This window comes from Bombus pascuorum, chromosome 16, assembly GCF_905332965.1.
Source record: "Bombus pascuorum chromosome 16, iyBomPasc1.1, whole genome shotgun sequence".
In the NCBI taxonomy this organism is placed as follows: Eukaryota; Metazoa; Arthropoda; class Insecta; order Hymenoptera; family Apidae; genus Bombus; species Bombus pascuorum.
Window position 1 is genome coordinate 7159005 of NC_083503.1, and position 23139 is coordinate 7182143.

The 23139-nt window shown below is 30.4% G+C and overlaps 2 protein-coding genes across 6 annotated transcripts; one reads left to right on the forward strand and one right to left on the reverse strand.

Moving 5' to 3' along the window:
* Positions 1 to 2784: 2784 nt before the first annotated feature.
* Positions 2785 to 5582, reverse strand: LOC132915153 (ATP-dependent RNA helicase DDX51-like). Its single transcript, XM_060974865.1, has 6 exons — positions 5396 to 5582; positions 4490 to 5220; positions 4128 to 4340; positions 3832 to 4042; positions 3286 to 3717; positions 2785 to 3205 (listed from the first exon to the last, which is right to left on the reverse strand). The coding sequence occupies exons 1-6, from the start codon at positions 5416 to 5418 to the stop codon at positions 2839 to 2841; spliced, it is 1977 nt and encodes a 658-aa protein (XP_060830848.1). The 5' UTR covers positions 5419 to 5582; the 3' UTR covers positions 2785 to 2838.
* A 4644-nt stretch (positions 5583 to 10226) lies between these two features.
* LOC132915157 (annexin B9-like) lies at positions 10227 to 22930 on the forward strand. Of its 5 annotated transcripts, none has more exons than XR_009659791.1 (8): positions 10227 to 10401; positions 11467 to 11508; positions 14453 to 14834; positions 18522 to 18601; positions 19778 to 20024; positions 21073 to 21254; positions 21608 to 21801; positions 22394 to 22930. XR_009659791.1 is itself a non-coding variant. In XM_060974875.1 (7 exons), the coding sequence occupies exons 2-7, from the start codon at positions 11479 to 11481 to the stop codon at positions 22442 to 22444; spliced, it is 972 nt and encodes a 323-aa protein (XP_060830858.1). In that variant the 5' UTR covers positions 10227 to 10401; positions 11467 to 11478; the 3' UTR covers positions 22445 to 22930. The 5 variants fall into 5 exon arrangements, 3 of the variants coding, with proteins under 3 accessions (XP_060830858.1, XP_060830857.1, XP_060830856.1); XR_009659790.1 differs by lacking the exon at positions 22394 to 22930 and adding an exon at positions 22143 to 22335; XM_060974875.1 differs by lacking the exon at positions 21608 to 21801.
* Positions 22931 to 23139: the final 209 nt, after the last annotated feature.

Genomic DNA, 23139 nt, shown 5'->3' on the forward strand with positions numbered 1-23139 from the left:
CTTCAATTATCGAATACGACTTCTCGTAAAATCATATTGTTTCGACCAAATTAACTGTGTTAGATGAAAAGTAATAACGCTAAAAGATTCAATTCAGTCTTGAATGATAGAACCAATTTAGTTTAGCCTGGATAGATTGGTATATAGAAATACCCCATATGAGGAATTATTACGTTTTAAATTATGTCTGCAGTTGTACGAAAACTTCTTCATTTGGCACAAATTCGTTACACATTTTCAGATTCTGTAAACATTTCTACAAAAGAAAGAAAGTTATTAATTTAGGCAGATCAGAAAAATATCCGCCGGTCATGTACGTACAGTGCTGGACAAAAGTATTGGCACAGCATGATTGTTATGATAGAAATGCTTATAACTACTAAACAAATTGATTTAAACAAAAAACTTTTTGACGTATTTATTTATTATCTATTCTAGTTTATTACATAACAAGAGCAACAATATAAATAAAATAATACGCAAAATAATAACAAAAATATATTTTTTGAACATTTTATGGGTGGACAAAACTATTGGCACAGTAGAATATTTACGCTTATAACTAATTACATAATAAACTTCTAATATTTTGTTGGCAGTCCTTTTCTTTTAAGGACTTCCTTTAATCTTCTGGGCATCGAGTGGACTAATTTTTTAGTGAATTCAGGTACAATATTGCTCCATTCCTGCAGAAGAACTTTCTTCAGTTCAGACTTGCTTGTGATATTATGTTTCCTAATTCTTTTTTCCAATTCGTTCCACACGTGCTCAATGGGATTCATATCGGGACTTTGAGGTGGTGTGTTTAATGTGTGGGCAGTATTATATATTATCCACTGACGAACAATATACGCCATATGTTTAGGATCTCGATCCTGCTGAAAATAGAAATCCCTGGGGAGGTTTAATTTTTGAGTACTTTTCAAAAGATTTTGCTCGAGTATATTTAAATATACATATTTATCCATTATCTCATCAATGAATATAAGTTCTCCTACACCCGATGATGCCATACATCCCCACACCATTAAACCACCACCCCCATGTTTCATGGTGGCTTGCAGATTCAGTTCGTCCATCTCTGTGTTGGGTTTTCGCCATACTAATATTCTGCCGTCAGATTTAAAAATATTAAACTTACTTTCATCTGAAAACATGATCTTTTCCCAAAAATCAGTATCTTTCGTAACAAACTCTTTCGCGAATTCCACTCTTTTCTTTTGGTTTATTTTACTGATGTAGGGCTTTCTTCGTGCTGCACGGGCAGAATAACCGGCATCCTTCAATACCCTACGTACAGTTTTGGTACTTACTTCTTTTTCACACTCAGCTTTTAACATCGAAGCAATTTCAGTCGAATTAGTTTTTGGATCCTTCTTTACAATATTTACGATTTTCCTTTTTTCTCGAATTGTTACCTTAGAAGGGCGACCACTCCTAATTTGATTCTCTAGATTTTCTTCACTTTTAAAGCGTTTTATGACTGAACGCACAGTAAAACGACTTCTGTTTATGATTTGTGCAATTTCGTTGTAAGATTTATTCATCTTATATAAATTTAATATTATTTTTCTTTCTTCAATTGTGGTTTCTTTCGTTTTTCTAGACATTATTACTCTTTCTTGGTTTTTTGTTGTTTAATAACTGAAGTCTCCAGTTTCACTGATCGAGTGTTATAATTAAGAAGATTAAAGGAAGTCCTTAAAAGAAAAGGACTGCCAACAAAATATTAGAAGTTTATTATGTAATTAGTTATAAGCGTAAATATTCTACTGTGCCAATACTTTTGTCCACCCATAAAATGTTCAAAAAATATATTTTTGTTATTATTTTGCGTATTATTTTATTTATATTGTTGCTCTTGTTATGTAATAAACTAGGATAGATAATAAATAAATACGTCAAAAAGTTTTTTGTTTAAATCAATTTGTTTAATAGTTATAAGCATTTGTATCATAACAATCTTGCTGTGCCAATACTTTTGTCCAGCACTGTATATATGTACATACGAGTAAGCATACTTGTATATAATGTTTTGCCACCATATCAATCAGTCGCCAACTTTAATTTCTCAGTGCCGTAGTTATATGTAAGTGATTTTTAACAATCTATATATGTATAGTATAATGTTCCCCGTATCTGTGCTTGGGGTCAAGAATTTGCAATAACCCAGCGTAAGAAAAGTTATCATTACGTTTTCGAGCGGAAAATGAGCGAGTGAGATTTTTCCGAAGAAAGTAGCTCCAAACGCGATAATACGAAACGGACGAGCAATAGTAACATGGCGACGAAATATCATACATACTCTCTCAGCATATTCTTTTTTTCGACCTGTACGAATTAAAAACAATTCTAACATCTTTTCTGGGCGGTTCTTTTTCCAGAAATGTCTATAGAATTGAATACAGTATAAAAAATTCGTCTTAGATAAAGAACTTTTCAAAAAAATAATACATAGAAATTGCGCACATGGATTCCTTTTAAGCTTCGATGATAATTTACAATCACTTGGAACTATAACATTTAACAATTTTTTATATCGATATCAGAAATATTATTTCTATTTAAAGCTAAATCGTTCAGCTAGTGTCTTGCGCACTTTTAAATATTGGCCATCAACCAAATCACGTGTTTTTATAAAAATTCTTGTTATTCAAAACTAGAGATATTAGAGCAACTCTGTATTCGGACTCGTGTTTGGAATAGGATCACTCAGTGGATTCTATAGGTTCGAAAAAGGTTTTCATTTATTAGACAATGAATTTTTTCAGTTATAGGTAAAAATTTTCAGTTAAATTAATTTTTATTTAACAACATTTGTACAGAAAGTAATGTCTTTTATTTTGCAGTTACTGGATAACTTCGTTTAACAGCTTTTACACGTAATAACTTATTTTGTTTCTCTATTTCAAGAGCATGTTTTAATTTATCAATATGAATCGAATAATCGATTTCATTTAGAATACCACTTACTTCGATTTTTTCAACACGTGGTATTGTTTTATGTGCTTTACTTAACATATGCTTAAATATTTTAACCTGTTTGGGTGTCAGAATAGATACAGCAGTACCGGATTTACCTGCACGTCCTGTTCTTCCTGCTCTGTGGATATAACCGTTGATATGTTTTGGAAGATCATAACTTATGACTAACTGTACATTTTGAATATCTACACCTCTTGCTAATGCATCTGAACATACAAGTCTGAAAGTATAATAAAATTATATCACAATTTTTAGAAAATATTCGTCATAATTTTCAACGAAATTATAAACAAAACGTACATTTGAATTTTCCCGCTTGTAAATTTCGTAAGTATATCCTCACGTTCTTTTGATACAAGTTGTGCAGAAAGTTCTTCAACCACTATATTCTTTTTAGATAAAAGTGATTGGAGTAAAATAGTTAATCTATGAGCAGTTCCTCCAGAATTTGTAAATACTAAAACTTTGAAAGTGATATTTTTGATTATTAACTGATATAAAGCTACTGGTTTATGTTCAGCTTCGCATTCTATTGCTTCTTCTTTTAATTCTTCTGGGCATGTATAACGCCCTATAAAATTAACCATTTCTGTATCTAAATTTACATCATCGTCCTTGCCTGTCACCAAAACAGACGTAAATAGTATTGGGTGAAAGAGTCCAAGCCGATTAAGTTTTTCTGGATCTTGCGATAATGTTGCACTGAATAGTAATTTTTGTGCTGGAATTTTACTATTTAAAAATGAATGCATTACTATAAATTTAATATCAGATAATACAACTTTATATTAATACATATCATCTTGGTAAATGATAATTGTAACTAAATTGTAACTAAAAACTAACCTAGAACGTAAGTTGGAAAGTGTTAATCGTGGAGTATGATAATGAGGCTCGGGGATATACTCCAACCAGTCAGCAGCTGTATCTGCTTCATCAATTACAAGGAATCTCATATCATCCAATGAAAATCCCGAAGTTTTTAATATGTGTTCTTTTAACCGTCCAGGCGTGGCAACCACTATATCTACTAGAGAGATATATTCCCCTCTATCATCTGAAATATAACAATCATAGAGGATATTTTGTATTTTATAAATAATATAAATAAAACCTTCTTCTTAAAATTTGTAAACACATACTCTCTTTTCGAATAGTTCTTTGTTCTTCGTGAAATGCTGATGCTCCAGAGAGTAAACCAACTTTCAAATTTGTATGGGAAGTATATGCAAGCATCACTTTGTATACTTGCATAGCTAATTCTTGTGTGGGTGCAACAACTAAACAGCGCACCTTTGGTTCAAGACGAAATTGTAGTGCCTGGACAATTGGTAAAACATACGCTAGAGTTTTACCTAAAGAGAAAATAATTTCTTAAATTATTTCTTTTCGGAATAGAAAATAATTATAATTAGAATTTAACATTGTGTTTTGTTAATAAATAAAGTATCAAAACTAGAATGTAAATTTTTCAGTTTGCTATAAATAACTTGTACATTCGTACCACTGCCCGTAGGAGCAGATACACATGTATCCCTTAACCACCATTTTTGTTGCCTGTCTTTATTACACCTCAATATACAAGATACCATACTAGCTTGTATAGGAAATAATTTCTTAATCCCATTAGCTCTTAAAGCTTCAATAAGCTTATAATCTAAAATTGAATTCATGTCTTCCAAGGTTGGACCACTATTTAAATCAATAGATATGACTTCTGGATTAGCCAACCATTCTGGTAGAATTCTCTTAACTTCACGCTTCCTTCGCTTATTTTTTGCACCCAAAATTATGAAATCGCTATTATGCCCTGATATTTTTTCTTGTGTTGCATTTGGGTCTGATGATTTATCAAGTATTTCATTATCCTGATTATCTGTATTTTCACTTTTCAATGTTTTATCTGCAGTTTTAATTGTTTCATTAGAACCTCCTTCGCTATATTTCCTCTTTTTATTCTTTCTATGTTCTGAAACATGTACTTCCGCCTTTCTTTTAATGTCACTCGATATACTATTTTCATTCAAATTAATATTTTCTATTGAACATTTATTAAGGGTTTCTGCTTTTTTCTTTTTCTTTTTATGATTCAATTCTTGTGCATTTTGAGAACTACTTCCCTGTATTTGATGATTAGTTTTAATAGCTCTTTCTACTTTACGTTCTTCTATTCTTTTTAATAATTCAGACAAATGATTCCTTTCATTTTTCGTTTCTTCTTTTTCACCCTCATATCTATTAACAAATAGAATATGTATATTAATAATATTCTATGGGAAGAACTAAAAACTCGAGTACGATTAATATAGTAGTTGAATATTTATTTATATAGTTTAATTGACTAAATTTATTATTCAGTGATTAAGTTTTTTAACACATATGTATTATATTTTTTGACATTTTAACATACCTGTTTATCACAAATAAACTCATTTTGTTTTCGATTTTACTCACGTGTTATACACCTTTTATAGGTTATATTCTAACGTGTATTACCTATTCCACGGTTGTATACACGACCGTGACCTGTCATAACCTATGTGTACTAACGCGACTCTAGACTTTAAAACCGGCTGTTAATGTGGACGTTGTCACGATCACGATCATCTTGTGGTATTATTTAAATAGATATATATTTACTTATGCATACATGTATATAAATAAATACATATACATCTTCAAAAAGGCAAATTTAAAAAAGGTATTATTTTAAACTTGTATTTCATTAAACTTTAACTTTGTGTATTTACTATGTGTAAGAATAAACTTAATAATATTTCATCATTATTACATGTGTACATTTATATAATGTTTAGAAACAATTAATTTCAAAAATATGATTGAAATATATATTAAAATTACATATTACTAATATTAAAATCGTCTGCTTAAATTAGCCAAACTACTTCTCAAGAATTTAATTGAAAGTAATTTGTAATTTCAGATTTGTTACAAGCTTACATACGTTGCTTACATAGGTAAGACAACCAACAAAAATTACATTACATGTATATAGTAGTAGGTAATAGTAATATGATAAACAACTATATTTAACAAATTTCAAATAGATATTGTTTTTGTAAGTTAAATCACATAATTTTTAACCGTGTTACTGTCTACAAAAAATTATTAATCAATTTCGTTAAACATAGTAATTAATTTCAACAAAAAATATCGTAAAACATCGTTTATTAACAAAATTTTAACAAATAGAAAATAGGTGCATATTCTCACAAGATTGCAGAATAATATTCATAAAAAGAAGATAGGATATCTCCTTCCTCTGTGAAAATATTAATGCGTAATAAGTATTTATACAGTTATAGTTTAATGAAAAAAACTAATAAGACTTACATATAGAAGTAGAAATCACTAGCTTTAATTATTTCAATGCTTATTGGGATCCCTTTTGATTTTATCATGGCTTGAAACCATTGTGTCATTGAATTTATCAAATTAATAAATAATCTGCTTGAAATATTTTTGTAAAAGTGATATCTTTAAATCATTTCTTGGTAACTACATATTTTGCATTTCAAGTGATCTCATATATTTTCTGTATTTTTAAGTATTTCTGGACATATACAAAATCCATGTTTGCATATTAGCATTATATTTTGGATTGTGATCTTGCATTCGGTCTAAATTAAAAAATGCTTTAAAGATAGTTCTTTTAGAAGAATGGGAAGATATTTCAAGTAGAGTATTTATCAATTTTATAAATTCAGTGCCACAATGGCTTCAACTGTATGTGCATATATATATCTATTCATATAACTAAACGCAAAGATTAACGAAAATGCTATTACTAACCTTATTATTGATAAATATGTAGAACAACAGAAAGGAGTTGATAAAAATGATGAAGAAAGGAAGTGCATACATATATGTAAACTTATCTTGTAGAACATAATGATAAAAGAAATGATCTGCTGGATCCTCCAGCTCATTATATTATATTTCTGTAGTTATTTTCTATAAGATAATAATAACAGAATCTGAACTGTATAATATATATATCTAGTTAACTGTATGATAAAGTGACTTGGCTTTGTTCTTTAAGAATAACAGAATATTATATAAAAATGGACAATAAATTTGAATGAATAGATACACTGCAATGAACAAATGTTATCAGAGATAGAACTGAAGTATGACAATTACACGAAGGAAGAAAGTACTTGAAATCTAGTAATTTATGACAAAACAGGATTGATTTTCACAAAATTTCATACAAAGTTACTACATGCTACATATTATATAATATGTGCAGTATATACCAATATACTATATATTATACTAATATATGATACTAATATATTATGTAACATATACATTAGTATTATGTTTAAAAGTATGAAACTTTAGTAAGTTGAGTTGAGCAAATTAATAAGGTTGCATGTAATAATTGTGTAACTAGAAATATGCAAAAATTTGTAAATCCTTTTGTAATATCGCAAGGAAAACGATAAAATATACTACTATTGGGCATCAAGGGGGATTACTAATTAATTTCAAAATAATATTTTGAATTACTCTTCTTTTTCTTCGATTATGTATTATATTAAAACAAAAGTATAATATTCTTTCTAAAAAATGCAAATAGACATGAAAGTAATCTGGAGTAGTATTGAAAAGATTTATAGTTACCCATAAATTATACTTACTTAAAAAATTTTAAAAATTAAGTTATTAATATTGAAAAATCCGAAATTAAATAATATTGTATATTTTTCATACAATATTTCGCTTTAATTTAAGCAGTACGCTTTATTTAAATCTAGCGTAAAGAATGCGTTGGTTTACTACACGCACATAGTTTTAGATATCAAAGTAACAACAATATTTTGTATTTTCTCAATAGTAATTACAAAATTAGGTTTCTTAGATTTATAACATTACGATTGATAGTACCATTACACGTGACCAACATAACACGATTTCGATTTGTTATAAACTTTATATGTATATGTGCACTTATATTAACATTCGGTCATAGGTATGTTGATTCATGCGACAGATATAAATGATGTATCGTGTATATCATATGACTAATGTGTTTGGATATTTAATTGAAATGTACATTGTCATAAGATATAATTAGAAGTCGTACTTCTTTTAATTTTATTGCATTGAATTTTATTTTTCTACATAAATAAATATGGAATATTTATAATATATTTATTATTGATATAATAGTCCTTTATATATAAGAAATTTATTATTTTATAAATATTATATAAAAGTTGCAAGTTGAGAAAAATTATTTCTGACATTAACGAGTAAAACAACATTATTAAAAATAAAGTTAGCAGTGCAATTTAATAAGCAATGAATTCTTAACAAAAATCTATTAAGTTTTATTGGAGATAAAGCTAATAGTTGTTAAGATATCTTGCTTTATTTTTCAATAATTTGCTGTTCATAATATCGATTTGACCGAAAACTATGGATAGGTAACTATTTGGTAATTATTAGGTTTTTGCTAATAAAACTACACTTTGATAGTTTTAAAAGTATAAAACGCAATACCAAATGCGACATATAATTTAAAATTTATTCAAAGTATGGAAGTTAAGTGACAACTTTACATATATATATATGTAAGTTACATTGGTAAAGTAAAATAGATAGAAAGAAAGATAATTTCTAAACGGGTAAATAACGTCGTTATGTTTCTCAGTTTTATAATCATTACAGGATTTTGTCTAACAGGTCAAGGAATCTCGTTTCGTCACCGTTCAAAGAACCTAATGAATACGTATATATGATATTCGTAATACACATACAATGCGATGAATCACCTGACCTTGTTTCTTGAGAATCTTTTGGTGAACGGGAGTCCTAGTCGTTGTTATGACGATAGTCTCTCTCTTCGTTACTCTGCAGCATATTTTACATGACACGTCATCGACTCTACGTCACTCCCCCACCAATTCTCTCCTCTACTGATCCTCTTGTGACATTATAATGTGAAACTGTTTCTTTCAGATACTGTAACCATTTAGTGTGCGCGACTGCATCAAGACGTTTCTTATTTGTCGATAATTGTTATATACGTTTAATCGATTTGCAAAAACGGTGACAGTGATACGAAAATTGTGTTTAGTGTTCTAGAGAAATAACGCACAGTTATATAGCCATTTTAATTGTTATAATCTAAAATTGACTAAAGGTGAGTAAATAATTCAATTAGATAATGCAAAGCGAAGCGGGAAACTTTGTAATATTGATATTGATTTTTAACGTATTCTCTTTCATTAATAATACAGAAACGGTACTTCTTTGTATTAGAAAAAATACTTGTCAAATATATCACATACACATAATCCGTACACGACTAATATACCAATAGTAGAGTAGTAATATTAAAATACTTTGTTTGTTAAGTGAAACATATTGCATTTTCTGCTTCCTTTGTTTTACTTTTTCAATTTTATTTTAAATTGTTGCACTTAACAAATTCAAGGGGTGCAGTTAAAAAAAATTAAATAGGAATTCTGTATGTGTAATATACAAATACGCGTGAAACAAATTAAATAGGAACAGTTAACTCTTTATTTCATAGTCAATTAGTTATTTAGAATACATTAATTTTCCCGTCTCTCTTTGTCTCTCTCTATCTCTCTCTTTCCCTTTCTCAAAGTTTCATTCAAACAATATGAAAATAATGTTATTTCTATATTAAATATGATATAAGAAAATTAAATTTAGATAATGCACATTTGTTTAACTTACATAATAAAGCTTGTGTCTATTAAAAATTCTTTGTTTTCTACTGTTATTGGCAAAACACAGCAATTTTAATATACATAGAAATATATAATAAGGAAATATTACTAGTAAAATATAACGTTAAACTATTTAATCAAAGATTGAGTATTTAAGGCTATCTATTACAAATAATAAATATATAGAATGCATAGAGACTATATATATATGTAAATAAAATATAGACTATTATATAAAAATTTTTATATAAAAATATAAGTACATTATATTTTTGCATAAACTAGATAACTGAATCTCATTCTCAAGCAATTGTATATCTAGATAACAATTGTGATTTCAATATTCATGATGTATATTTTTTAAATTAATATATATTTCATTAATCGTAGAACAACAGAGGTTACATTACAAGGATTTCTTATTTCTTAATTCTTGCAACATTTACACATAGTTTTTCAATGCTTAACGTTATATTGTATATAGCATAATTTTCGTATGAATTGCGCATTAAGTCATCGTTAAATCTCATTTCCTATAGTAGACGTATACGTTCTCCGTTTGTTGCTCCCACTATTCCTGCAAAGAATATCCGTGACGAGCGACGGTTCGTTTCAGTTGGTTACGAGAACCGAACGGAACCGGTACCAGAGGAGCGAATAGAACCTGTAACCGCTTCAAAAGAAGGTAAGAGCCACACCCCAAATACTTGTTTATACATAGACACCGATCAATACAATCTTTGGAATTTCACTACGATAGCTTCTTGGTATTCTTCTGGTATTCGCGTATATATCAAACAAGGTTAACTGCAGGTCTTCAAAGATATTTATATCAACCACACAAGTCATCATTCACCTCAATTTCGCAATACTGTATACTTATGTATATACTTTACATGAACACACACTTCCTGATAGTATGTTTTCTCACATTTTAAAATTATGTACAGTTACGTGGGAAGATAAATAAGATACGCGAATGGAAAAATAGGACTGTCAAGATAGAAAACTAACGTATTGTGTAACAATATTAAGCATTTCGATTTCGTTTCCGATTAATCAACATTGTTATTAACTAAGATTATATTACGATAAACTTTAAAATTGTTGCCTTTTTTTAAACACTAACGTTGCTACATTTACATTACAAGGCTTTGATGATATTGTTGCTAGAATTATAATGAAAATGTTATTAATATAGAATGATTTTATGTTTTTAAAGCGATATCTTTAAACGCAACTACGTTTTCTATATTACGTTTGAGCAAATTCTTATTTTTAAGGCATTGAAAGGAAATATGTATGATAATTAAAACGTAACATTATTATAGTATACCTAAAGTTTACCGTTTCGTTGTAAATATCGCGTCATTAGTAGATTCATTTATTTCTCATGACATTACACCCTCAAATACTATACGATATTTTAATATTAATTGCGTTTGCAACTGTATTTTACTTTTATTCGCATCTTACATCTTAAACATTGAACAATTAATAATGAAACAAATGTGTAATGTTAATCATTAGAATAAGACTATGAGTTTGATTAATTAATACTTTCGATAAAGTGTTTATGAAATGTTATATAATAAATTTTTTTTTTCAGATAGTAATTTATTTTAATGATAAGTTGATTTTAATTGTGCAACTTTTCCGTGCAATAAGAATTCTAAAATATAACTATAGCGTAAATATTATACATATACTATTATTTAATATGATTTTAATATGAATTTGTATTTTTTAGCTGATTCGAATAATGTCGGCCACTCAGTACTATCATGTGCAGGTAATTACTAACTACTTTCCACTTTATGTATACGATACACGCACAATATGAAAGCCCAAACCTACTTCGTTTTAGAGGAGAAATCTTTTAATGTCGTAAATTAATATTAATATTTCGTAGTTACGCCTTTTGAAACGATAACAATAACGACATATCATATCAGTTAATTTCAAAATAAAGTTTTCAAGTTCCATTATAGTTAAATTTTTCATAGTTAAATTTTGTTTGAATGTTTAACCTTGTTTGTGCGATCTTATCTTTCTACAAATTCTCAATCGAATTTAAGTGCAGAGATGGGTACTTTAGAACATTTATCCACATTTTTAAAGCCATTGTTTAACCATTGTCTCAAGTGTGTTTTATCTAAAATAATAATTAAATAAAATAAGTACTCTGGTAGATTTTTACATTAAATTACATTAAATAAGTAATTCTTTGAATAGGGGAGATTTCTCAAACCGTAAGATTTTCTTTACCATGTTCTATTGTTCAAGTTTGGTATTTTGTGTATACCATCATTACATAATACTTTCTATTACGTTCAAACAAGTTAAAATAGTTAGAAACCATTGATTACAATTAAATTCACCATTTTAAAAGAGTGTTTTTTTTTGCACGATAATTAGAATCTAAATTACATACTAAATTGAGCATTTATCGGGACAACTAAAGCATAGTATAATTCAGGTTCTCAGACACGGTAGAATTACAGTAGAGCATTGTTTAACCTGAATACGATTATACATGTTATATTTATATCATATTATACATAACTTGTGGTCCATTTATAAGTAATCGTGCCGAATCCGTTCCGTGTCCAAACAGTGACCGGACGTTTATTCGTTAATATTTGTATACTACCAGCCGGGATATGCCCGAAACAAACATGCTAGTCAGACATAGAAGTCAAACTTACGCAAGTATATAACAAACTGCCGTTTCCAACCAAAGACTTAGCTATAGCAGCGATGCCTTTGTACGAAGAAGAGGAAGAAAAAACAAAGCAACGGAGGAAGAAAAGGCGATTCATTGTACATCCGTTATGGCAAACGGATAAGAAGATTTATTAAGATAAAATCAAATTCATAGCGTGATACATGGACGAGACATGTTCAGGCCCATGCTATGGGCTGGCTCCACCGGTCAGATCGGCAAATAGGAGAAATATGAGATTACCAAATGCGAATGGAACACGTCCACCCTGCGGATGATGACTAACACGATACGAATACATACTTAAAAGTATGGTAACCAATTGGGGTTCGGTTCAAGACCGCGGCTGAGACACGAAACGGATACAGCACGGTTATGTATAAATGAATTTTTAAAGATCAGTTCAGACGACGTGATTTCTTGACCGACTCGAAAGCGGCGTTCATACCGTTTCATATCTACACCGAAAATCCAAGTCTTACGATTTCGTTCTTCGCAATGTCATGCAAATTTATCTCGTGATCTATCAATTTTATCGTTTTGGGATCTAGTTCATTTCAATTTAAAATTTGGTCTTTTCTTTCTTAACATGTTAGAAATGCTTGCTGTGATCGTAATAGCTTCAACAGCTATTCTATGTATTCCTTATTTCGTTCTTCCTCTATTCTTCATCTGTTTTCTATACTTTCCGACCGATTCAGTTTTATTACCGGCCGGGTTATTTCATACATATCTATGAAACGGAATGTCGAAAGCGATCGAATCGTACACGAATATAAATCCTACGTAAGTATGTTCTACTATACATGACAAGTCATTGATTCGGCAAATGAACGATATATTATTATAATAGTAGCTATTATACACTGCATGCACTGAATCTATTAATTCGAATGTTTGCGAGCTGAACATGCAGCGGAAATACAGAAACATGTGAATACTGTTTTCGGTTATTACCGATTCCGCAAAATTACCCAATCGGTCAAACATTGTTTGAACTGGTTGTAATTAATCGGAGTCTATACAGGATGATCCAGTATTGATGGTACAACCTGGAGGAAGTGATTGCACATGAAAAATAAGACGAAAATATGCAATAAATTTTTTTCATTTGAATTTTGTTTTCGAGAAAATCGACTTTGAATTTCCTCCGAATTTCCGGCATGCACTTGAGTATGCCGTGGTTAAACGGATCATAATACAAATCATATGCCGTAGGTTTATGAGTAATAATAAAATATATAATTCTTAAGATTTACTTTATTAATGCAAAAATCGTTGAAAATTCTGGCTACCGTACCGTATACACTGGTGTGCTATCCGAATTAAATGTTCGTGCGTTTTTTAATGTATTCTCCGTTTCTAGTTTTTCGAATGGCAAAATGATCCTCGCTTTTAATTCTGGAGACTCGTTGTCTTCGGAATAAACTTTTGTACCTTAAACTTTAATATGTACGTTTCTACATAAATGGATAAATTATATTTAATATCGCATAATGAATCCAATTATTTGTTTTGCTTCTGCGACGAATAGAAGACGCAGAATGAATGTGAAATAGCGACGAATTATGAATTTCGATCAACGTTCCGTGATTTATTCTAGGTTAGGTCTCGATTAGTCGGTAGGTCTTGATTTGACCGCGTTGCCTCACTCTCAACGAAGCCGGTTAATCGAAGACACAATGACAGATTAATTAATTCGGATTGCAAAAGACGCGATGACAAAATCTTACTAATAATGTATGCGGTACATATCATGTTAAAACTATTATATTACAAAATAAAATCGTATTTCTCCTGTAAAACAAAGAGGCTAAAAACTTTTCAATACACTATTGCAATAGTTTAATGTTTATTGGTCGTACTTCCTGTTTTTTTTGTAATATTCATATGCAAAATACTCGTTAAACATTTGTTAGATATTTAATATTACATGTTGCTTTGAAATAAATAATGAAAAGTTTTATATATCTATGTAATATATATTTCGCATTTTATTTTATTCGTTAAGTGCACACCAACTGTCTATTCTGCCGATCCTTTCGACCCAGAAGAAGATGCAGCTCTTCTACGAACTGCCATGAAGGGTTTCGGCACTGATGAACAGACAATAATCGATGTCCTTGCTCATCGTGGAATTGTACAACGACTTGAAATAGCTGACAAATTTAAAACCATGTATGGAAAGGATCTGATTTCTGAGTTGAAATCGGAACTTGGTGGTAATTTTGAAAAGGCAATTTTAGCATTGATGACACCGTTACCGGAATATTTCGCTAAAGAACTTCATAATGCGATGTCTGGAATTGGCACGGACGAAGGTGCTCTCATCGAGGTGCTGGCATCTCTTAGCAACTATGGCATCAAAACCATATCTGCTGTTTATAAAGAAGGTAAGCCCCTTTCTGTTCGAATGATTTTTTAAATAAATACAAATATTTAGTAGAAATATGAACAACGTTATTGCAAATAATTCGATAGCTACTAAAAAGATACTATAATCTCTTTTTTAAAGAAGATTCATCACTCATTCTTTTTAAAAAATTCATGCTCATGAGGTGAATAGACCGTGATGGTTGTAGTTTCTGACGTTGCTCGTGTGTAGAGTGAGACAGGTTCTGCTGCGGGTCGCCGGTGTCGCTGCTGGGGTTCTGTTGTAATTTTTCTTCTAATTTAGATGCGTGGAAGAAAAATCGGACTCCGGTCGCCGGGATTTGAAAACCCAGGTCCTGAAACGTTCGTAACCTAAGGCGCTAACCACTGCGCTGCCGTCGTTCGACTCTAAGTTAGTGTCGAGCGATGGTATTTTTGCTGTCGAGTGCCGCCATACTCGTATTATAACATATTTGACCTAAACAAAGAAAGAAGAATGTTAGAAGGTGGCCATTTTTGACATCACCTGGAATTGTAGGACTTTTAAGAGTTTCTTCCTCCCGAGGAACAAAAAGTACTCTTATCATATTTCTGAAAAAACGATAGGGAAGTTATTAGAAATGAATCTAAACATGTGATAGCGATCGAACTCACCTATTTCTTATATTTAGTCTTTTTTTTTCTCGGATGTTAAACCATTTTCAAAATAATTAATGAAAAAAATCAGCTGACAAGTCGAAAATTAGTTAAAGTTTGGAATCCAGCAAAATCAAAGTACCAGATAATCATTGCTACATGGATACAACGACCAATAACGCGTTCGCTCTTTCCCGTTTTGCATTCGGAGATGAACATGTGTACCAATTACAAATTCAATGACTTAGTGATATTCCAAGTAATCATCGGAATATAAGCAGCGGAACAAAACACAGTAAAGAGATATGATTGTTGTAGTTTCAGTAATCAGAACAGTTACAATTCTTTTAAGTTGCAGCTGTAAACTCTGTCATTATAAGATTAATATATCTTGTTACAGTCGGAGAAATGTTTATGCCAAGCATCTTATGTTACAGTTAGATTTGAATCCACAACAAGAAATACGTTCTGTTGCATTGGTTATAAAAAATATGAAATTTATATAGAATTAAATAATGGTATTTTACTGAAAAATTATATTCTCGACATTTCATTAGTTTAAAGTATACATATTGATAGACAAAAGTAAAGTCGGCATGCGCGTTGTTGGTTGTCCAATCGATTTAGCTGCTAATTTCCTCATTAACTACTGTAAAGACGGTTCAGTATCCAAAGAAGGAGATGAAATATAACTCTTAGATGAGTTCGATCATTATTCCCATGTTTGGATTCATTTTCCACATTAATTTTTTTTTTTTTTTTTTTTTCAGAAAATTGATAAGGATGCTTTTTGTTCCCTGGCAGATACTCTTAAATATTCTACATCCTCCAGTTTCTTCTTCTTTGATATGTTTCTCGTGATATTAAGTATATCTTTTACATAAGATATGTTTTAACACAATGCATGTTTTAAATATTAATTGGAATGAATAGTATTAGCAATTTGTGCGAATGATTTAAAATTATTAAAAGAAAATACGATTGGGTACATTTTTCATTTGAGACATTTTTAAAACAGAATTTCTTTATTAGTCTATGATCTTCTATATGCTCAAAAATGTTTGAGTCACTGTAAGCATTGTTAATTTTAACTTGACTTGATTTAATTGAAAACGTGTAAATTTGATAAAAAGTCAACCCCAGGACTTCATTACTGTACTACGTGTTTCTCTATCAGGAAAATCAAATTATAATTTTATCTTACGATCACAATATATCGTACTTGTTAAATATACAGGCTGAATCAAAATATGTGGGAAGTACGGCATTATTATACGGCAGTTCATATAAACATATACCCGGTATGACCTTGCTTTCGAATTACAGCTTAATTGCAGCTTATTTTATGATGCTAAACGTTAGATAGATCAACGAGTTCCTGGCAAATAGATAAGTCATCCTGTCTGTTGTTTGTTGGTCAGCCTACTCTTCAGACTTGAATTGGGAGCATTTAAAATCTCTAATTTATAAACATCAGTTGACGATGCTGAAAAAAACTCCGTCAACAAATCCTTGTAAACTGTTTAAACGATCCATGTTGTGAAGGTAAGCAACTGTTACAGCACGAAGTAAGCTGTTACTCAAAAATAACGTCATATCGGATGTACCAGCCTTTATCGTACTTCCCTGTATATTATTGTTCTATCGAATAAAGGATTTTCAAAAGATTTAACGCATTTATGTAACAGTTAGGTATGTGATGAGCTCCTATTTATATTTTTATTGTTCCTATTTCATTTTAACAAGAGACCTGCTTCAATAAATCGGCAATCTCTTTTTAATAAACACGAGTTATAATATACTTAACTTTGTTACATATATTTATACAGTGGTTCGTGAAAATATTTGTGCACTTACATGTATACTTGTACATATTACATAAAACGTTTGGAATTTTATTAACGTTATAATAAGAGGCGATTGTTATAATTTGTGGCGGTACTCGACAGCAAAATACCACCACTCGACCAACTAGTGTCAGACGACGGCAACGCAGTGGTTAGAAAGAACAGTAGTCTTGACTGTCCGAGGAGTGTAAGAGCAGTCATAGACCCATCTCGTACTATTTAGGAGGAAAGCTCGATGTGGGTGTACCCTTTTTGAACTGAGAACGCGGATTCGTTGTTCACACTTTTCGGTAGAAAAGTGAGGGTAACGATCCGCGATGCCCATTGGTTATAGCCAATGTTAATAAACAAAGTACGAGGAGAAAGTCTCCTGCAGATGTGGCTCATGGGTGTCCTTGTTTCTGGGAAAAACCAGCTATTTCGCTGGCCACATTTGCTTTCTCCGTAATTAGTAAAAGCGTGCAATAGACCCAAGGACTGTTTTAAGGACCACCCATAAACCGAAAATACTTATATGAATAGAAGATTCAGTTTACAAGATTCGGTTTATGGTGGTTCCTTGGGTTTATTGCGGATCAGTGTAACGAGGGGTAGGCCTTGGCGGCCAGACCGAGAGGGACGTCGCACGGACCATCTCGCGCGACGTAACAACTAACATTACCTCAAATTATACTAACAAGATTTCTTTCTAATTTGAAAATATTTAATACAAATCTATACGTATTAAAAAATGAGTATATACTTGAATAATGACTTTAAGCACACGATAAGTGTTAAAAATGGGCCGATTGAATATTTGTACGTACATTTGCAAAATCGTTTAAAATTTTACTAATAAAATCGTGATAGATGGGTGTCGTTACAGTTTCGTAATATGTTCACAAAAGATGTCGATAAGTGTAAGAATACTTTCATAAACCATTGCATTTTTGAACCGTAACGAAATCACATTTTTTATATGAAGGTATTAGATTCTGAAATATTTTGCATTGCATGTTTTTTATTTGAAAATAATTACTTGTTTAAAATTGACATGTTACAATTTGATTAGAATATGATAGAAGTAGTACACTGATAAATTTCTTTCTTATTAAAGCCTTTGTAAATTCATTTAATTCTTAATTATGATATAATATATATTATTTAATGTAATGTTTTCTCTTTCGTAAATGTCTTTATAAAAAATGTAATATATCTTAATGTAAATTTTATATATATTTGCAGTGTATGGAACGGATTTAGAGGATGATTTGAAAAGCGATACTTCTGGCTATTTTAAGAGGCTGTTAGTTTCACTTTCATGCGTAAGTAAATTTTCTAATATAATAATTAAATTGATATGATTTTTTTAACTTACAAGACTACTCTTTTATTATTTTTATATTCGTTTAAATTGTAAATTTATCTGAATTATTATATTATCGAAGATCGACATTTGAGACTGTTATTTTAGAAAGAAACGATATGTTTAAACATTTTATAATACCACCAAACATTTTCAGAAGCATAGCGGTAGTCAGTCATATTATATCATACGATTCAATATAAAACATTTAACTTTGAGATTCAATGTCAAAGTCATTTGAAAACGATGTGTCTAATGGATATGTTTGGATAATAATTTATCGGATATCTTCATGAAAAATTGGTGATAAATGTCGAGCTCGATTAGCATAGTGTAGACATTTACGGAATGAGAAGTAATAGATTTGAATCGCATAAGAAAAAGCGTAGTTGATGCGTTTTATAAGAATAAGTAATGTAACAACCAATAAGAAAAGTACAACAGATGAGATTTTTTAGTGAGACCTTCGAATCTCTTATGTATGTTTCAAATATAAAAGTTCTGCGAATTAACGCGTATGTTCTCTCGTTGGACTCGTAAGACTGTAACTGTAACAGCTCTAGAAACGGTGTTTGATGGGAACATCCAAATAAACAAACATTTTTGTTTACTAATTATTCACTTTAGTCGCACGTACGAGATGACTAAGGAGAGATTAAAAACAACTTTTAACTTTATTATACCTCGTGATGCAACTCGATTAAAACGAGGCACACAGCAAGTCATTCTCAATCTTGCATCCTTATTTTATATTCTAGTTATTCATTAATACACACATTTAATGTCATGTACATGATCGAGACGTATTCAGTGATCTAATGATCACATAAAAGCGCCATTGTCTTTTCATAATCTACCTTTGCCACTATTTTAAACTGTTGTTAAGTTCTCTCAGAACAATTCGCAACATTCCGAGAAGAGGCGATACACGTACGTTATCTCGCACAGTATTTTAATATTTAAACGCGATAATTTTTGAACTAATTATTCGCATAAGATATTTTATATACAGTACACAGTTGATATCACAATATACAAAATTAACAAAGGCACAAATATAAAAGTACTATTCTTATTATTATTCCTATTTGGAATAAAAATTTATTTAATAAAATATGTATAAATTATTTTATAGGCCAATAGAGATGAAAATCCTCAAGTTGACGAACAAGCTGCAATGCAAGATGCCGAAAGATTACTTGCAGCTGGTGAGGAACAATGGGGAACAGACGAAAGTACTTTTAATGCTATTCTCATTACGAAAAGTTTCCCTCAACTACGAAAAATTTTTGAGGAATATGAACGCCTTGCTGGTCACAGCTTAGAAGAAGCTATTAAGACAGAATTTTCCGGATCAGTCGAAGACGGCTATCTTGCAGTTGGTAAGAAATATATGTTACTTTTCATAAAGAAGTAAAATCGTACAATTTTTATTTGGTATAATACAAGAAAGAGTAATTAACTTTTTTTATCAGTAAGTAGCATGCAATTAGTTTTATGTACTTTATCCACTGCTGGGGCAAATGTTATGCATATTATTTATGCTTACATTTTTTATATTTTAAAGAATACTCCGAAACATGTAACTCGTCATCTAATTGTAGTCTGTCCAACAAAACGAGACAGAGATAGACATAATAGGTGATCGCTGCAGCTACAGCTACAGCCATTTGCTGCCGATAAGTGATACTCGATTGGCAGTCATTAGCTGTAACCACAGTAATCACGTTTCGTTTATGCCAACTTCTTCGCCTCATTGGACAAACTTTAAATAACTATACGTATATATCTAATCTAATATATACCATATAATATAATTATATATATATATAATTACATATGCACATATATGTAATTAGATTGTGAAAAGCTTATCGTGTAGAGTCTGGGAAAGATCAAGGGAAATATACCTTGTTGTTTTCCGAATAAGTATCAATATTCTGGTACCACATTTATGCAAATGCACGTATATACTTATACAAAGATTAAATAAGCAGGACTTCTACTATTACATCACTAAAGATCTGGATAATTATGGATGTTTCATTCGCCTCACCGATTTCGATGATTTTTTAATATGTGTTAATGTAAGAACAACTTTTTCCTGTACATATAACCGCTACTCATCCTTCGTTGCCAAGATATTCGCAAAAATCTGTCTATAAGTGTTCGTCTGTGACAGTGCATTGGTTACCAGCCGCCTCACAGACTGATATACTGACGCATAAAATAAAATTGTAGACAAAATTCACTGTAGTGGCATCGACAGTCTTTTGGGAATATCTCGGAAACTAAGGCCGAGTGGTGGTTATATGTATAGGAAAATGTTGTTCAAAATGTTGCCTTTCGTGAAAATTCATTTTGTGGGTATGACGAAAGTGCAATGCAAAATACAGGCTAACAAATTAATTTTGAATTTGTTTATTTTAGTCAGGTGTGCACGAGATAAAACTGCATATTTTGCGGAGAGATTATACAAAGCAATGCGTGGATTAGGTACAGATGACTCGACATTGATACGCATAATCGTAGCTCGATCGGAAATCGATTTAGGAGATATTAAGGATACTTATCAAAAAATGTATGGACAATCGCTTGCAGGTGATATCGATGTAAGTCAGAGATACTTTATATTTTTATCTAAATACTTGGTGTTTTTGTAAAAATGTTTCTGTAATATTTACCTTTCTTTTTTTTTCTTTTTTTTAACAATAAAACTTGTTTAAAATACATATTACGAAATATATACAATGTCATTTAATGTCAATCTTGATAGAATTATGAAAATTAAGGATTTCTTTGCAGAAACATTTATACTTGGACTCACTCTCATCAAAGTAATAATGCACAATATACACGTCTTAATTTTACACATACACGTGTCTTAATTTTTCATAAATCACTTCATTCTTTAACAAGTACCTTGCCTGTACCTTGGCTGCCCATAATTTTCCATAAATTTCAGGATGACTGTTCAGGAGACTACAAGAGACTCTTGCTTGCTCTACTTGGATGAAAGCATTTCATGTTCAACAATTCTTTTTATTTTTAAATCTTACTTTAACGCCAGGAATATATCTTCGCAACATTCCGCGAAGCTGTATAGATGTCTTAACTTTAATTTGTTCTAAATTACATCAATAATTAGCAGTGATTACGGTACTACATTGCTGGTTTTTGTTTGACTTTGTTGATTATGATGTCGTATATGAGTTTGCTCGTAAAATTAGTTCGTTCGCATCGAAATACACTATACTAATCTCCGTGAGACCTATCGAATGAATATAAATAAATAATGTCTGTTATAATTGTTAAAAATTGCATACCGAAATTCCTTAATTAATAAAGTAATTCATATGCCAGTTAACTAATTTTACTAATTTCAAACCGCTTTCATAATGTGCATGCGTATGTGTACATTGAATCTGTATATAAATATAATATTATTTCGCACTTATTACATTGCTTTAATCCTTCCTACATTCTGTTTGCATTTACAGAGTGACTGCAGCGAAGAATTTAAGCGGCTTCTGATCGCACTTTTAAATTAAAGAAAATCATGGAGAGAAATGTGTTTATTAATTCTATTTAAGAAAAGAAAAATATAGGCATCTCTAACATAAATGTTAATAATATGCATCTCACATAACTGTAATATATGTTTCGTTTGCAATAAATTTGCACGTTCGCAAACGACTTTTTATTTATCGTGAACTGTAAGACGAAAACACCAGTATCTTTTTTTTTCCAGAGTGATTGCACTGCTGAGTGGAAAAGACTTCTGATTGCGATGTTGAATTAAAAATAGATTTATTCGATAAAAGTCGTTGAAACAATACCCTTGTATTACGATAAAAAACAAACTACATATTCATTGTATAAGATTGAGAAGTAATTTGGAGTTTAAGGAATAAATTACCAATGATATTAAAAAGTTAAGGAATTTAATGCAGCCCAAATTTTCAACGGATATTAATGTTATAGCGCACAGATTGTAAAATAGAATTATTGAATAACATTTAGTAATTATGTTAGATTGGTAATAATGAAATAATAAGATAATAATAAGAAAAATGGAATAATGGTAATCGAGCAGCTGAAACGTGAGTGATACAGAATAATTTTCATAACGTTCGATGTATCTTATTTATTAAATGTTTTTCCTATTGTAGTATAGAACCAATGTTTATTTCTCAATACTCCACAGCAGAGTATTCGACGACAGTTGTCGGATTTGAGAAGTATAAAAAATAAAATGAAAATGAAGAGTAATAGAATTGCGTTTCAATTTCTGTTCATTACTTATTAATATTTAAAATCAGTTAAAATATTCGTTACCCGGTATGAATGAATGAAAAGGATCTCAAACGACCAATCAGGAACAACGACAAACCAATTGCTCAACTCTTACAAATTCTCTTAAAGAAGAAGATTATGCAGAAATTATTCACATAGCAAACGATCATCGATTTCACATTGAAATATTGAAATATGTTG

Excerpts from the sequence above, each read along its gene's own strand:
- LOC132915153 (XM_060974865.1), bottom strand. The coding sequence starts at position 5,418 with ATGAGTTTATTTGTGATAAACAG. Across the intron at positions 4,043-4,127 it reads AAGAACTATTCGAAAAGAGA|ATGATAGAGGGGAATATATC; the intron begins GTATGTGTTTAC and ends GTTATATTTCAG. Across the intron at positions 3,206-3,285 it reads ACAAGCGGGAAAATTCAAAT|ACTTGTATGTTCAGATGCAT; the intron begins GTACGTTTTGTT and ends TTATACTTTCAG.
- LOC132915157 (XM_060974875.1), top strand. The coding sequence starts at position 11,479 with ATGTCGGCCACTCAGTACTATCATGTGCAG. Across the intron at positions 20,025-21,072 it reads AGACGGCTATCTTGCAGTTG|TCAGGTGTGCACGAGATAAA; the intron begins GTAAGAAATATA and ends TGTTTATTTTAG. Across the intron at positions 21,255-22,393 it reads CGCTTGCAGGTGATATCGAT|AGTGATTGCACTGCTGAGTG; the intron begins GTAAGTCAGAGA and ends TTTTTTTTCCAG.